This window comes from Salvelinus fontinalis, chromosome 3, assembly GCF_029448725.1.
Source record: "Salvelinus fontinalis isolate EN_2023a chromosome 3, ASM2944872v1, whole genome shotgun sequence".
Lineage (NCBI taxonomy): Eukaryota > Metazoa > Chordata > Actinopteri > Salmoniformes > Salmonidae > Salvelinus > Salvelinus fontinalis.
In genome coordinates this window covers 43,928,479-43,944,553 of record NC_074667.1, presented here as the reverse complement: position 1 = coordinate 43,944,553, position 16,075 = coordinate 43,928,479, and the positions used below count along the sequence as shown (strand labels likewise).

Genomic DNA, 16,075 nt, shown 5'->3' with positions numbered 1-16,075 from the left:
ACGTTTTGGAACGTTCAGACATGTAGAACAATGAATTACATTGGTCCTTTTCATGGCATTTATATCTGCAACGTTCGATAACGTTTGGCAACTGAACATGGCCCTGGATTTCTGTGATAATGTGGTAGGTAATCTCTGGTCTTCTGTGATATTTTCTGTAAGCCTACATACATACACAGAGGTGAACATTTGGTAAAACACGAAGCTATTCGGCACACATTTGATGTGCAACTAAAAGCAATATCATATCATCATAAACCTCCTGCATGTCATACTGATGTGATGGGAATATCTTCATAACAAAATGGTCATTTGCAAGCATTTAACGTTTAGGCCTACGCCTACACAATTATTGAACTGAAATGTAAACTATCATAGTAAAGATAAGAAAAAGTATTTCATTTGATTGTTTTTTAATGTATTAAAATGTATGGGGATATTGCCTACATTTACTGTCTTTACAAAAGACACACTGGATTGTTGAAAATAAACAAGAGTTTTGAGAAAGTTTTTCTTCAATCTGCAATAGACACATTCAGGTAATGTATTATAATTTACACACAAAACATCATAAAGCAAAATTGACAAGTTTGATCTTTAAACAGATCAGTTATTGCTTATCACAGAGAGTGAGGATTACAGGTATAATAGGCTACCCAGTTTAGGTAAATCATCCTCACAGGAATAATGATGCTGTAGTTTAGGTCCATTATTATCAAATGGATAACTGATACATGCTTCATATAAGATGCTCAATATGATGTAAATATTTATCAATACACAAATGTAGTGGAAACTATGGCTTATTCTCTAAGCTTTGACCTTAAAACAGATCATTAGACAATCACAAAAATATTGGTAATTTTAGGTAAAAGTCCTCATAGAGGACTGTTAAAGTTGAATAAACACATAATCAACGTATTCAACACATATTTCACAAAACATAAAGGTTATTATGATGTCAATTATATAATACCATCACACAACAAAAATCAAATTTTCATGGACAATTGTCTTAGAATAATATAATAATAATATATGCCATTTAGCAGTACAACTTCTTGAGTACAACTGAAATTAACAGTCTCAATCACAGCAAGACTTTAAAAAACTCCTGAATAAGGAGATAGAGAATATATCTTCCTATTGTCATTACTGTCCATGACAAATATGACATTAATATAGACCAACATGGTCCATTGTGTTTGTCTCAGATTGGAACTCCACTCTAAGACTCTACCAGGGCCTCCAGAGGGCGATGTTAACTGGACTCTTCTCTTTACTGATGTTGTGCTAGGTTGGGGAGCTCAATTTAGGTAGGTCACTCTCCCTCCAGTTCTTATCAGAGGATGACTTCAGGCTCTGGAAGTGGCTCAGCAGTCTTCTCTATGATCCTCCATTCGCTAGCTCAAAGTCAGCACAAGAACTGTTCGTCGGGCTAGGTCCAGCCAGCCGGCCAGATAGATAGGTCCGGTCGGTCGGCCAGCCTGAGCGCTACAGTGCATTCGGAAAGTTTTCAGACCTAGCTATCTGGCCGACCGGCCCTGGATGTAGGTATTTAGCTTGCCGGTCGGACAGGCCTATCTACAAATAATGTCAGAATCAGACCCATAGCTCGAACATATGTGTTTTCAGATTTTTTTAAGGTTTAAACAGAAGGCGCTATGAATTTGACATATGCGATGGCCTTTAAACGAGTTGGACAAAGTCAGTTTGGTGTCAGTATCAGTTTGGTGTCATTATGATAACAGTGGTTTACAGGTTATTGTCTAACTATGCTTCCGTGCATGCGATTTGCGAAAATGATTTTTGCCACACATGCACTGATACTCCTCCAGATATCAATATGATGAGAGTACACGGTCCATTTCATATCATAACAGGGAAGTGGGAACTTGCAATATATCATATGGCCAATGCCAATGTACCACATTGCAATTGGACAGCCATCAAGTCAGCCATCTCATTGCTTAAAATCATCATAAACAGTCAAAGGACAGCACATTTGAATGGTATTTGTACAGTACAGTTTCCCAATTGTGGACTTTATTAGTCTAAGCCCTTTAACTGCATGTTCAATTTGTGATGGCAAATGCCCATTGTAATATATGGACAGTGTACATTAGACATATGATATATTGCCAAAATTTGCATTATGAAATGTTGGCACTGACAATATATAATTTGTCTAATGTACACTGTCTGTATCCAATATATTTAAGAAGTGATTTACCATCATATGTCCCTCATCAATCTACACACAATACCAAGAGTGTGCAAAGCTGTCATCAAGGCAAAGGGTGCCTACTTTGAAGAATCTCAAATATCAAATATATTTTGATTTGTTTAACACTTTTTTTGGTTACTACATGATTCCATATGTGTTATTACATAGTGTTGATGTCTTCACTATTATTCTACAATGTAGAAAATAGTAAAATAAAGAAAACCCTTGAACGAGTAGGTGTGTCCAAACTTTTGACTGGTACTGCATGTTCCATCAACATTCATCTCTAGTAAAAAGCTTTGTGTGTAACAATGTGGGCTGAGAGTCGCGAAGCAAGTTCAGGGAGTGAGTGTTTTAATAAATTATTGAAACATAATAGAAACAAGATACACGAACAACACACAGACAGGAAACGGGGAAGGAACCAAAGGGAGTGACATATATAGGGCAGGTAATCAAGGAAGTGATGGAGTCCAGGTGAGTGATGACGCAGCGCGCAGGTGCGTGTAAACACACCGACTGCGTGATTGCGTTTCGATACACCAGAAGTACATTCATTTCCAATGGAACGCTGCGTTTGCCTTGCAGCATTGCGTTGCAGAGGCAGTTGCAGTGCGTTCTGTGTGGTGCATACGTTCGATAAATCGAACGTATGCATCAAATTGTATGAGTTTAGCCACATCTAGCACAAGCTCACTACTAAACTGACCTGGCAAACCTACTATCGTGGACACTTGTCTCCAAGCAGCCTTTTTTGTGTTTATGTCCCTGTAGCTGTCAGCAGTTGTGTCAAAAAGACACGGTTTTGAGGATACTGCGAAAATGATTCTCTCCTCCATGTGTCCAACCGCATGCGACCATTTGCAAAAGGTACCTGCAAGTGTCCACGATAGTAGGATTGCCAGGTCAGTTTAGTAGTGAGCTTGTGCTAGATGTGGCTAGTTAGCGTTAGCTAGCTTTCGGCGGGGCTGGTCCCGGCCCAACAGCGCGATCAAGACCACCTTCCTCAACGTTGGTCTCATTGTTGAAAGAGCCTACTCTGCCTATCTTGACTATTTATTATTGCATTTCGCTCCAAAGCTGTATTTTGGAGGGAAATTATATTATAGGCTCTCACAATTAATTTGAGGATGTCATCGAATAAATAATATACTTGGCAAATAAATAAAAAATGTAAACATATTATGCAATCAAACTGTTTTTATGTAATCCCAAATTTTTACTGAATGTGTGCAAAAAAAAAGTCTACATTCATATTTTGCTACTTTCTGTCAAGTCCACTCATACAATTTGATGCATACGTTCGATTTATCGAACGTATGCACCACACAGAACGCACTGCAACTGCCTCTGCAACGCAATGGCAGTTATATAAGGTGGAAATCAAGAAATCGGTTATATTGAGTTATTAAATTCGACAATTAAATTAGGCAATACGAGCAAAATTATTAGGGAAAAAAAATATTAGGAAACATTGTTTTATTGGAAAGTATTTGAGTCATTCTCACATGTGTAAATTGTGATGATGAGTGTGTGCTCTGTCAATGTCATTGATCCCAACATCAGGCAGCAGATCTGGGAGTCACCACTTTCCCAGATTCACACAGCGCTCTGGAGTCACTCTCCATCACCCTCCACCTGTTCCCCTGAGATGTGACCATTGTCCCCCAGTAATAAGAACACTGAGCATGTGGCAGCTCCACATTCCTCATTGTCCTCCCAAGCTCACCCATTGGCTACAGACTGTGAGATTCTCCTACAAGCCCAAGACACACATATTCATATGCAGATTTGGGACTATATATAGGAGAGATGATACCAGTAGAAATCAGATTATCTCTACACAAAGACCTCTACAGCACAGACATCCAGCCACGACACCTTAAATCACTTCAGCAATGATCTACTCTAAGGAGCACCTGACTCTGACCAACAAGGTAAAGTGAGATTCAAATTCAAGGAAGTTAAGTTCATTAGACAGATTTTTTATGTGTTTCATTAATGTTATATATCAGAATAAGGTTATTAATGATCCTCTTCTTCTTGCAGCTAAGAAAGCCAGTGCTGAAAGATCGTAACAACAGCAGCATTGAGCAGCTCAAGTCTTCCGTGTTTCCAGAGACCCTCAATCAGCAGCCCGACTCCAAGCTGGAGAAAGCTGACATCCTGGAGATGCCAGTTTGCTTTCTAAGAGGACAGCAACAGTATCAACCAGTGAGTTCCTCCTCCTGCTCAGCACCTGTCAATCAGGGTTACTCCAGCTGTGTCCAAGATATTGTCCACTTCCTGTCCAAGGATGAGGTGACGACAGAGTCCCAGAGAAGACTGCTGAGCCACTTCCAGAGCATGCAGCCATCCTCTGATAAGAACCGCAGGGAGAGTGACCTGCCTCAGCTCAGCTCAGCTCCCCAACCCAGCACAGCATCAGCAAAGACAAGAGTCCAGTGAACAGCGCCCTCTGGAGGTCTTGGTAGAGTTCTACAGACTTAAAAGCTCCACTCAGACAAACACAATGGACCATGTTGGTCTAACATTAATGGACAGTAATGATAATAGGAAGAGACAATCTTCTCCTTCTGCAGAAAATGTCAAAGTTTTAATTTGATTGTGTTAATTATTTTTTCATGAATATATGAAAAGCCTTCCTAATAAAAGTTCATATTGATATCATCACTTTTCATTTAACATGAGTATTATGTAAAGTTATTTTTACTTTGTAAGAAAGTTCCTATATTGTTGACTGTTCATTATAATCTATTTATTACCCACATTGGGTGAGATAGCAAAGAATGTTTAAATTCTTTAATTGTGCAACACTATCCTTCTGTTAATGAATTTCAGAAAATATATTCTTGTTGATGACTTAAAAAACTTTAATTGATTTGCTTGATATCCAAGCCTGTTTTTTGTGATGAACTACCAATTTGTGTTGGTTTGTATTACAATTTTTTAATTCTCGTATATTGAGATATCTAACATATGTCTGCTTTGTTTTTGAAGCTGCATTTGTCTATGTAATGTAACCCACACTCTATGATGAGTGCCTGTGTGACTTGAAGCTGTTTACTCGCAATTGTAGTGATGCTTAATCACAAAGTTTAAGTTCTTAACAATTAAGAAACGTATTCTCTATATGAAAATAAAAACAATCTTGAAATGTGGCTTACTGTTTGTGGTTAATTAAAATCCTATACTTTGTGTTAGAGTCTGAGTAATGGTCATTTGACACCCTAAAGTCTTAGATCCTAGGACATAAAGATGCAATGGTTTATGTCATGAATGTAAGATTGTCCAATATGTATTTCATATTCCGTGTGAATGAATTTAGATGAGCGTTTAGAGGTATGAGACACGTATCACTAATACCTCTGAAATTATTATCAATTTATGATGATCAATTTTTACAATCAAATACAGTAAAGGCACCTGCATACTAGGGAGGTTCAGTTTGCTCCTACCAGAACTCATCTAGGCTAAGCGAACATTTGTGGCTCACACTCTCTTAAAATACCTTTGTTTGAACAACGAGAAAAAAGCGGCAATATTACTCTTTGTCTCTCTTGAGATGCCGAAGCAATCACTATACTTTTCCTCAAAATAGTCCAAATTAATTTTAGACAAATCAGGAAATCTGTAATTAATTTTGACGTTTTTGCCAAGGTCGTAGTCGCGCAATTTTACATTTTAACGAAGATGTTTGGTGCAGTACTTCTGAAATGAAAAAATGTGCATGACACCTAGTCACCTATCAAGTGAAAATATGCATGAAAACTAGTTGTCTATAGTTGAATGACAACAAACACTATTAAAGAATTCAGTCCACAGTTCCGGCTCCTACTAGAAGGACTGTTGACCAATCACTGACGAGGGGGCGTAGACTTCGGCTACCGAACTTTGACTTGCTTCAACAGGCTTAATGCCGTGTTGACGTGCTAGTCGCAACTACAAAACGCGGAAATGTATGACTCGCTAATAGGTTGTAGCATAGCCGCGGGAAGTAGTTTGGGGGGGGGGGCTGGACTAATCTTTTTGCCATATATCAGTACACTAATACAGGACTATTAAAGGCCCAGTGCACTACTTTTGTAAAATCAATGTTTAATTTTTTTTTATATACATATATTTTTATTCTGAATTTTCTGGGGAATTTTTCAGCACCCTTATTTCCCGTGGCTATGGGTTATAGTTAAACACGTGCCGCGTTCGACCAGTTAGCAAGTCGTACGAGTTTCATAGTTCCTACTAGCAAGTGAAGGACGGCATTAGTGTGACAGAGCATTCATTTGTCTACGTTGGTGGTTGTCCGCAAGCACAGAAGAGTGACTTTAGTTTACAGAAGAAGGAGACACTCATATTACTGAAACTCATACTACTTTCCTAGCCAGCATTTTTCCGACTTTTTATACTGAGCATGCTTTACACATTTTATATTGAAAAATCTGTTCTGCATTGTTCCATAGATTACAGGTGTTCTGTATCTTGAGTTGGCTAATATGTTGATGCTAGGTAGATTTTTGGGGTGTCTTGTAAAAATAAAGCTTCTTGATAACCTCGTTTTATCATAGTCAGGTGGGCAGACAGACACAGAGTAGCCTTCTTTGTCTGGGATTGGACTCAACTGCATAGCTAATGGTATGAATAATAAGACACACTTATATTGTTCTTCCATTGAAAGCAAATCAGTGAATGGAGAAAGTGTGGGAAACCCAGGAAAACACACTCACAGAGCCTCTTTGGGACAATAGACTCAGACCCCTACCTACTGGTGTCAAGGGATAGGGAGAGGAATTTTGTTCATATAATTTCCCAAACCAAAGACATGAATAAAAAGAGTATGGCAAAAATAACTGCATGTCATAGTCTTATTTTTAAATATAGCCTTTTGTTAAAGTTCTTATTCTAATAAAAACATCAATAATAATTTGCCATATAGGAAACAGGATTTTGAATGAAACTTGTTTATTCTTGTATAGTCTACCAAGAGTATTTCCAAATCATCAATTAGTCCAAATATTTATATTACCACCTCCTTGATTGAAAAACAAACTTTACCACTAAGGGATTGATGGGCAATGAATTAGCATTTAACAATGCACACTCTATTGTTTCATGGAATCTCTCTCAATGGGCAGAGTGTGGGAAAGCTCTGGAGAGCAGAGTCACAGTTCAGTGTCATTAGTATCATCATCATCAGTCCACCAGCACCTGACTGTCTGGGGAACACTCAGAGACAGTGAGGAAAAGGCACACTTATAGAGGGGAATTAAAAAATAATTTATGTTTTTGGAACTATCCTAATGGAAGAAAATCTAATATATAATATAATCTAATTCTTTTAAGTCCTAATTTGTAATGACATGACATTTTTACTTTAATAAAACCTAGCTATTCCCTAGGAGAAAGACATCTATATCATCATAAATGCCATTTAGAAAACCGAAAGAATTGCAGACATTTACTTGGACTAACTTGGATGCAGAAAGATAAAGACGTTTATATATATATACAGTTGAAGTCGGAAGTTTACATACACTTAGCTTGGAGTCATTCAAACTAATTTTTCAACCACTCCACAAATTTCTTGTTGACAAACTATAGTTTGGCAAGTCAATTTGGACATCTACTTTGTGCACGACACAAGTAATTTTTTCAACAATTGTTTACAGACAGATTATTTCACTGATAATTCACTGTATTACAATTCCAGTCGGTCAGAAGTTTACATACACTAAGTTGACTGTGCCTTTAAACAGCTTGGAAAATTCCAGAAAATTATGTCATGGCTTTAGAAGTGTTTGCTAGGCTAATTGACATCATTTGAGTCAATTGGAGGTGTACCTGTGGATGTATTTCAAGGCCTAACTTCAAACTCAGTGCCCCTTTGCTTGACATCTAGGTAAAATCAAAAGAAATCAGCCAAGACCTCAGAAAAAAAATTGCAGACCTCCACAAGTCTAGTTCATCCTTGGGAGGAATTTCCAAACACCTGAAAGCACCACGTTCATCTGTACAAACAATAGTACGCAAGTATAAACACCATCGGACCACGCAGCCGTCGTACTGCTCAGGAATGAGACGCGTTCTATCTCCTAGAGATGAACATACTTCAGTGCGAAAAGTGCAAATCAATCCCAGAACAACAGCAAAAGACCTTGTGAAGATTGTGGAGGAAAACAGGTACAAAGTATCAATATCCACAGTAAAACGAGTCCTATATTGACATAACCTGAAAGGCCGTTTAGCAAGGAAGAAGCCACTGCTCCAAAACCGCCATAAAAAAGCCAGACTACATTTTGCAACTGCACATGGGGACAAAGATCGTACTTTTTGTATAAATGTCCTCTGGTCTGATGAAACTAAAATAGAACTGTTTGGCCATACTGACCATCATTATGTTCGGAGGAAAAAGGGGGATGCTTGCAAGCTGAAGAACACCATCCCAACCGTGAAGAACGGGGATGGCAACATCATGTTGTGGGTGGGGTGCTTTGCTGCAGGAGGGACTGGTGCACTTCACAACATAGATGACATCATGAGGAATGAAAATGATGTGGATATATTGAAGCAACATCTCAAGACATCAGTCAGGAAGTTAAAGCGTGGTCGTAAATGGGTCTTCCAAATGGACAATGACCCCAAGCATACTTCCAAAGTTGTGGCAAGATGGCTTAAGGACAACAGAGTCAAGGTATTGGAGTGGGCCATCACAAAGCCCTAACCTCAATCCGATAGAAAATTTGTGGGCAAAACTGAAAAAGCGTGTGTGAGCAAAAAGGCCTACAAACCTGACTCAGTTACACCAGCTCTGTCAGGAGGAATGGGCCAAAATTCACACAACTTACTGTGTGAAGCTTGTGGAAGGCTACCCAAAACGTTTCATCCAAGTTAAACAGTTTAAAGGCAATGCTATCAAATACTAATTGAGTGTATGTAAACTTCTGACCCACTGGGAATGTGATGAAAGAAATAAAAGCTGAAATAAATCATTCTCTCAATTATTCTGACATTTCACATTCTTAAAATAAAGTGGTGATCCTAACTGACCTAAGACAGTGAATTTTTATTAGGATTAAATGTCAGGAATTGAGAAAAACTGAGTTTAAATGTATTTGGCTGAGGTGTATATATATACACTGCTCAAAAAAATAAAGGGAACACTTAAACAACACAATGTAACTCCAAGTCAATCACACTTCTGTGAAATCAAACTGTCCACTTAGGAAGCAACACTGATTGACAATAAATTTCACATGCTGTTGTGCAAATGGAATAGACAAAAGGTGGAAATTATAGGCAATTAGCAAGACACCCCCAATAAAGGAGTGGTTCTGCAGGTGGTGACCACAGACCACTTCTCATTTCCTATGCTTCCTGGCTGATGTTTTGGTCACTTTTGAATGCTGGCGGTGCTTTCACTCTAGTGGTAGCATGAGACGGAGTCTACAACCCACACAAGTGGCTCAGGTAGTGCAGCTCATCCAGGATGGCACATCAATGCGAGCTGTGGCAAGAAGGTTTGCTGTGTCTGTCAGCGTAGTGTCCAGAGCATGGAGGCGCTACCAGGAGACAGGCCAGTACATCAGGAGACGTGGAGGAGGCCGTAGGAGGGCAACAACCCAGCAGCAGGACCGCTACCTCCGCCTTTGTGCAAGGAGGAGCACTGCAAGAGCCCTGCAAAATGACCTCCAGCAGGCCACAAATGTGCATGTGTCTGCTCAAACGGTCAGAAACAGACTCCATGAGGGTGGTATGAGGGCCCGACGTCCACAGGTGGGGGTTGTGCTTACAGCCCAACACCGTGCAGGACGTTTGGCATTTGCCAGAGAACACCAAGAATGGCAAATTCGCCACTGGCGCCCTGTGCTCTTCACAGATGAAAGCAGGTTCACACTGAGCACATGAGCACATGTGACAGACGTGACAGAGTCTGGAGACGCCGTGGAGAACGTTCTGCTGCCTGCAACTTCCTCCAGCATGACCGGTTTGGCGGTGGGTCAGTCGTGGTGTGAGGTGGCATTTCTTTGTGGGGCCGCACAGCCCTCCATGTGCTCGCCAGAGGTAGCCTGACTGCCATTAGGTACCGAGATGAGATCCTCAGACCCCTTGTGAGACCATATGCTGACACACACACATTTGTGGCCTGCTGGAGGCCATTTTGCAGGGCTCTGGCAGTGCTCCTCCTTGCACAAAGGCGGAGGTAGCGGTCCTGCTGCTGGGTTGTTGCCCTCCTACGGCCTCCTCCACGTCTCCTGATGTACTGGCCTGTCTCCTGGTAGCGCCTCCATGCTCTATACACTACGCTGACAGACACAGCAAACCTTCTTGCCACAGCTCGCATTGATGTGCCATCCTGGATGAGCTGCACTACCTGAGCCACTTGTGTGGGTTGTAGACTCCGTCTCATGCTACCACTAGAGTGAAAGCACCGCCAGCATTCAAAAGTGACCAAAACATCAGCCAGGAAGCATAGGAACTGAGAAGTGGTCTGTGGTCACCACCTGCAGAACCACTCCTTTATTGGGGGTGTCTTGCTAATTGCCTATAATTTCCACCTTTTGTCTATTCCATTTGCACAACAGCATGTGAAATTTATTGTCAATCAGTGTTGCTTCCTAAGTGGACAGTTTGATTTCACAGAAGTGTGATTGACTTGGAGTTACATTGTGTTGTTTAAGTGTTCCCTTTATTTTTTTGAGCAGTGTATATATATATATATATATATATATATATATATATATATATATATATATACCTGTACCTATAAGAGTATGTGTTGAATCAGCCAGTATAGGAGTTTCCCTCCAGATTCCAGATGGTCTGTGACGTCAGGCTGTGTCTATAGTACAACACAGAACCAATAGCCATCACTAATGGTCCACTGAGCAGCTTTTGTAGTGCATTGATCACAGCACACTGGACTCACTGTGGGAAACTCAGCTCTCTACTCACACTGACCAGTAGCTCCAAGACAGAGGACACATCTGCTGCATCTGGACTTTCAAAGCTGGAAGTGTATTCCCTCCAATCTGAATAAAAAGGAACATTATTGCAACATAATCTCTCAAATAGTTATGAGAAATTATGTTGAAGTCACACCAATATTGATCTATGTGTTGCTCATATTGCTATTTTCTCTGTCTTCTATAAGAATGTATCTCATTACGTGGATTATGTTGACTTCATAATAATTTGGAAAAAATGTAGCATGAACAATTATGAATTCATCTCAAAAGTGTTAAAACTTTTTAGGGATGAAGCAAACAATCTAAAATAATACATTTGCCCAGAATTTTGAAACAGCACTTATTTTATTCAAATAAACAAATCAAGAGGTCACATTCATAATGCAGTCATCAAATATTTTATTTATTCAACTAGGCAAGTCAGTCAGGAAGAAATGTTTAATTACAATGACAGCCTACCATGGAACAGTAGGTTAACTGCCTTGTTCTGGGGCAGAACAACAGATTTCTACCTTGTCAGCTCGGGGAATCGATTCAGCAACCTTTCAGTTACTGGCCCAATGCTCTAACCACTAGGCTACCTGCCACCCCCCTATTTAAATATGATACGGTAGTCTAGAAATCCTCCAATGAAATGCATTATTGGAGATGATCGTGGACTTCAGGAAACAGCAGAGGGAGCACACCCCCCCCCCCCCCCCCCCCCCCCATCCACATCGATGGGACTGCAGTGGAGAAGGTGGAAAGCTTCAAGTTCCTTGGCGTACACATCACTGACAAACTGAAATGGTCCACCCACATAGACAGTGTGGTGAAGAACTTCTTCAACCTCAGCAGGCTAAAGAAATGTGGCTTAACACCTAAAACCCTCACACATTTTTACAGATGCACAATTGAGAGCATCCTGTCGGGCTGTATCACCACCTGGTATGGCAACTGCACCGCCCACAGCCGCAAAGCTCTCCTGAGGGTGGTGCGGTCTGCCCAACGCATTACCAGGGGAAAACTTCCCGCCCTCCTGGACACCTACAGCACCCGATGCTGTAGGAAGGCCTAAAAGATCATCAAGGACATCTGAACCACCCGAGCAACTGCCTGTTCACCCCGCTATCATCCAGACGGCGAGGTCAGTACAGGTGTATCAAAGCTGGGACAGAGAGACTGAAAAAAAGCTATTGCATCACCCATCTCATATGTATATACTGCATTATATTCTATACTACACCACTGACTGTTAAAAAGACATCTCCAGCACATCAGAGGCTGCTGCCTATAGACATAGATTAGGAACCACTGGCCACTTTAAGGAAATGAAACACTAGACACTTTAATAGTGTCTCTGTATCTTGCATTACTCATCTCATATGTATAAACTGTACTCTATACTATTCTACGGTATCTTAGTCACTTTAATTGTGTGTAAATATTGCATCGTGCATCTCATATGTATATACTATATTCTATACTATGCCACTGTATCTTAGTCCAATGCCACTCTGACATATAAGTATATATTCTTAATCCATTCCTGTCACGGCTGTCGTAAGAAGTGGACCAAAGCGCTTCACAACCGTGAAGCTTAAGGGCAATGTGCCACAAACAAAGTTAACTTCCCACACTGAAAGGAGGGAAAAAGGGCTACCTAAGTATGGTTCCCAATCAGAGACAACGATAGACAGCTGTCCCTGATTGAGAACCATACCCGGCCAAAACGTAGAAATAAAAAATCCTAGAAAACAAAAACATAGAATGCCCACCCCATATCACACCCTGACCAAACCTAATGGAGACATAAAAAGGCTCTCTAAGGTCAGGGCGTGACAATTCCTTACTTAGATGTACGTGTATTTTGGGTATATGTTGTGAAACTGTTAGACATTACTTGTTAGATATTACTGCACTGTCGGAGTTAAAAGCATAAGCATTTCGCTACACTCACAATAACATCTGCTAAACACGTGTATGTGACCAATACATTTGATTTGATTAGAAAGCACTGTACATTTTTATGCAGAATATGTGTGTCAGTCCCAATGTGTACGTTGTGATGATGAGTGTGTGCTCTGTCTGTGTCATTTATCCCAACGTTAAGGAGTAGATCTGGGGTCACCACTTTCCCAGATTCACACAGCGCTCTGTGAGTCACTCTCCATCACCCCCCACATGTTCCCCTGAGACGTGACCATTGTCCACCAGCATTAAGAACCCAAGCACCCCCATTGGCTACAGACTGAGAAACGCCAACAAGCCCAGTACCCACACATTCATATGCAGATTTGGAACTATATATAGGAGAGAAGAAGCCAGTAGAAATCAGATGTTTTCTACACAGAGGCCTTTATAGCACAGACATCCAGCCATGGCACCTACAATCCCTTCAGCTATGATCTACTCGAAGAACCACCTGACTCTGACCAACAAGGTAAACTGAAATTACAATTTGCTTTATGACTTGTTCCTTGAAAATAGTTGTCATCATTTTATCTCACCTGTAATACATTCTAGAATAATTTTATTAAAGACTCTCCTTCTTGCAGCTAAGAAAGCCAGTGGTGGAGAAGTTACGCAGAGATCGTATCAACAGCAGCCTTGAGAAGCTCAAGTCTCTCCTGGGTCCAGAAATCCTCAATCAGCAGCCCGACTCCAAGCTGGAGAAAGCAACCATCCTGGAGATCACAGTTAGCTTCCTGAAACGACAGCAACAGTATCAACCATTGAGCTCATCCTCCTGCTCAGCACCTAACAATCAGGGTTACTCCAGGTGTGTCCAAGAGATTGTGCACTTCCTGTCCAAGGATGAGGTGAAGACACACTCCCAGAGAAGACTACTGAGCCACTTCCAGAGCCTGCAGCCATCCTCTGATAAGAACAGGAGGGAGAGTGACCTGCTTCAGTTGAGCACCCCAGCCCAGCACAGCATGAGCAAAGAGAAGGGTCCAGTCAACAGGGCCCTATGGAGGCCCTGGTAGAGCCTTAGAGACTGGAGTTTCATTCTCATGCAGGACATTTCCCAGTCCTTATTACAGAGGAGTTAATCCACATTTTCAGTATTTGCAGGAGTTTGTGTTAATTTGTAATGAAAATATGCATTGAACAATATCAGTATTTGAATCTTCCTCTCTTGATTACAAGAGGATCAATAGCGTATTCTGTTTTATATTTCATTTTTATGAAGTGAATATACTGTGTATTGTTCCCTGTGGGAAAGTTTTAATCATTTATGAAATAGTGTTCACTGTCTGTCTAGTGGAAAGATTGTGAGTGAACAATGTTCATTCCTATTTGTACTGTTTTGATCGAAATTGAATATCTTAATGGCATAACATGCAAACGATATCAGACGTCATTACATTTATGTAGACACTGTTACCAGAGCGACTCAAACTAGTGATTGCATACATTTTCTTCTTTATACTTGTCCCCCATGGGAATCGAACCCACAATACTAGCGTTGCAAGCACCGTGCTAAACCAACTGAGCTACACGGAACATTATTGCTTTCCCCTGAAAATTATATCACCATTTTAGACAGAATAATACTTCCTCTCGACAGTGAGAGGAGTTAAAACGTGTAGACCTACTGGTTTGTATCACTATGTGAGTGTATCAGTATTCCTCGTATTCTGAGAAGGTATTGTAAAGATTGAAAACATGTTTTCAAAATGAATGTAAATCTTCAAATCAAGTCGATGCGAATAAAAACAATCATCGAAAACAATTAATGTTTGTTTGATTCATTACACTCCGTTGAAATGTGAAATGTCAAAATGTTTCTAATTAAACTGGTTTCCAGATATAGTACAGTAGCCTACGTATGTCTACCTAAACGGCTTTCATAATTCATACCTAAAAAATAATACCATACCAACTGCCAAAATGTCTCCAAAATGTCAACATTCAAAGGCCTATTTATTTTTCTGCAACAACACGCGCACTCATGACATCTATGTAAGTACGTGTCAGTGACTTCTCGGCCTTTTAAATTAAGACGACTTGAGACAAAACAAACTCGGTTTAACTTAATGTGTTCTGCTGCTGAATCTCACCAGTGAGAGACGAACATGACAGATACAACTCAAAAGTTGTCAACTAACTAGGCCTACCTAAGTATTCAAATTGACTGAGTTAAAGAGATTACGAAATTAGGTCGTTTGATGTGCAATTCATTTAAAATTAAAACATTGATAAGAGACTCAAAATAAAATGTCAAAGTTTTTAAAAAACTGCTCCGAGGGGACTTTTTTGTCATTAGTCACGCAGGAAACAAATTCATATGCTGCCTTCTCGTGAGTGATTATTAATTGAAGTATGTTTACTTTTCAATTTGCTGGTTAGTAATTACTGCTAATGCAATTAATTATTTAATGTAGTATTAGTAATGCAATAATTGTTAATTAATTAGTCATTAATGCTAGTTGTTACTATTAATAACTACTGATGGAAATTATGTCACAGTTAGTGCTCAACAGATACAGTAGACTGGTTGCGCCCAAATACGCTTGCTTATCCTACATGTGGTTTCCTGCAGTGCCCTACTTAAAAGTGATGCACATAATACAAGATAATTAAGAGTCCTATTCTCTACCATTCTCTCCTAGTGCACTTCCCCCGATGGATTAAAGGAATTAACTGGTGTAAAAAATATGGAGAACCACCAGTCCCATGCATGTAAATCCATGAGAGCAAGTCAAACCTTTGGGGGAAATGGTAAGACCTTCTTTATGTGAAGTACCACAATGATGCTTTGAACTTTTTTGCAGTGTATACGTTTTCGTGGAAGTACATTCAAATAATCAGAAGATGTACTTCTGTTTCAATATGCTGGTAAATGAAACCAGTCAAATTCAGTATTCATTTCAGACACTAATCACCAGTGGTGGAAAAA

At 40.0% G+C, this 16,075-nt stretch overlaps 1 protein-coding gene and 1 pseudogene across 1 annotated transcript; both read left to right on the top strand.

Annotated features, from left to right (window-relative positions):
- Positions 1-51: 51 nt before the first annotated feature.
- LOC129849816 (transcription factor HES-5-like) lies at positions 52-5,378 on the top strand (annotated as a pseudogene).
- An 8,124-nt stretch (positions 5,379-13,502) lies between these two features.
- LOC129834684 (transcription factor HES-5-like) lies at positions 13,503-14,870 on the top strand. The gene is made up of 2 exons (XM_055899903.1): positions 13,503-13,612; positions 13,728-14,870. Exons 1-2 carry the CDS (start codon positions 13,550-13,552, stop codon positions 14,157-14,159), a joined length of 495 nt encoding a protein of 164 aa, XP_055755878.1. The 5' UTR covers positions 13,503-13,549; the 3' UTR covers positions 14,160-14,870.
- The last annotated feature ends 1,205 nt before the right edge of the window (positions 14,871-16,075 follow it).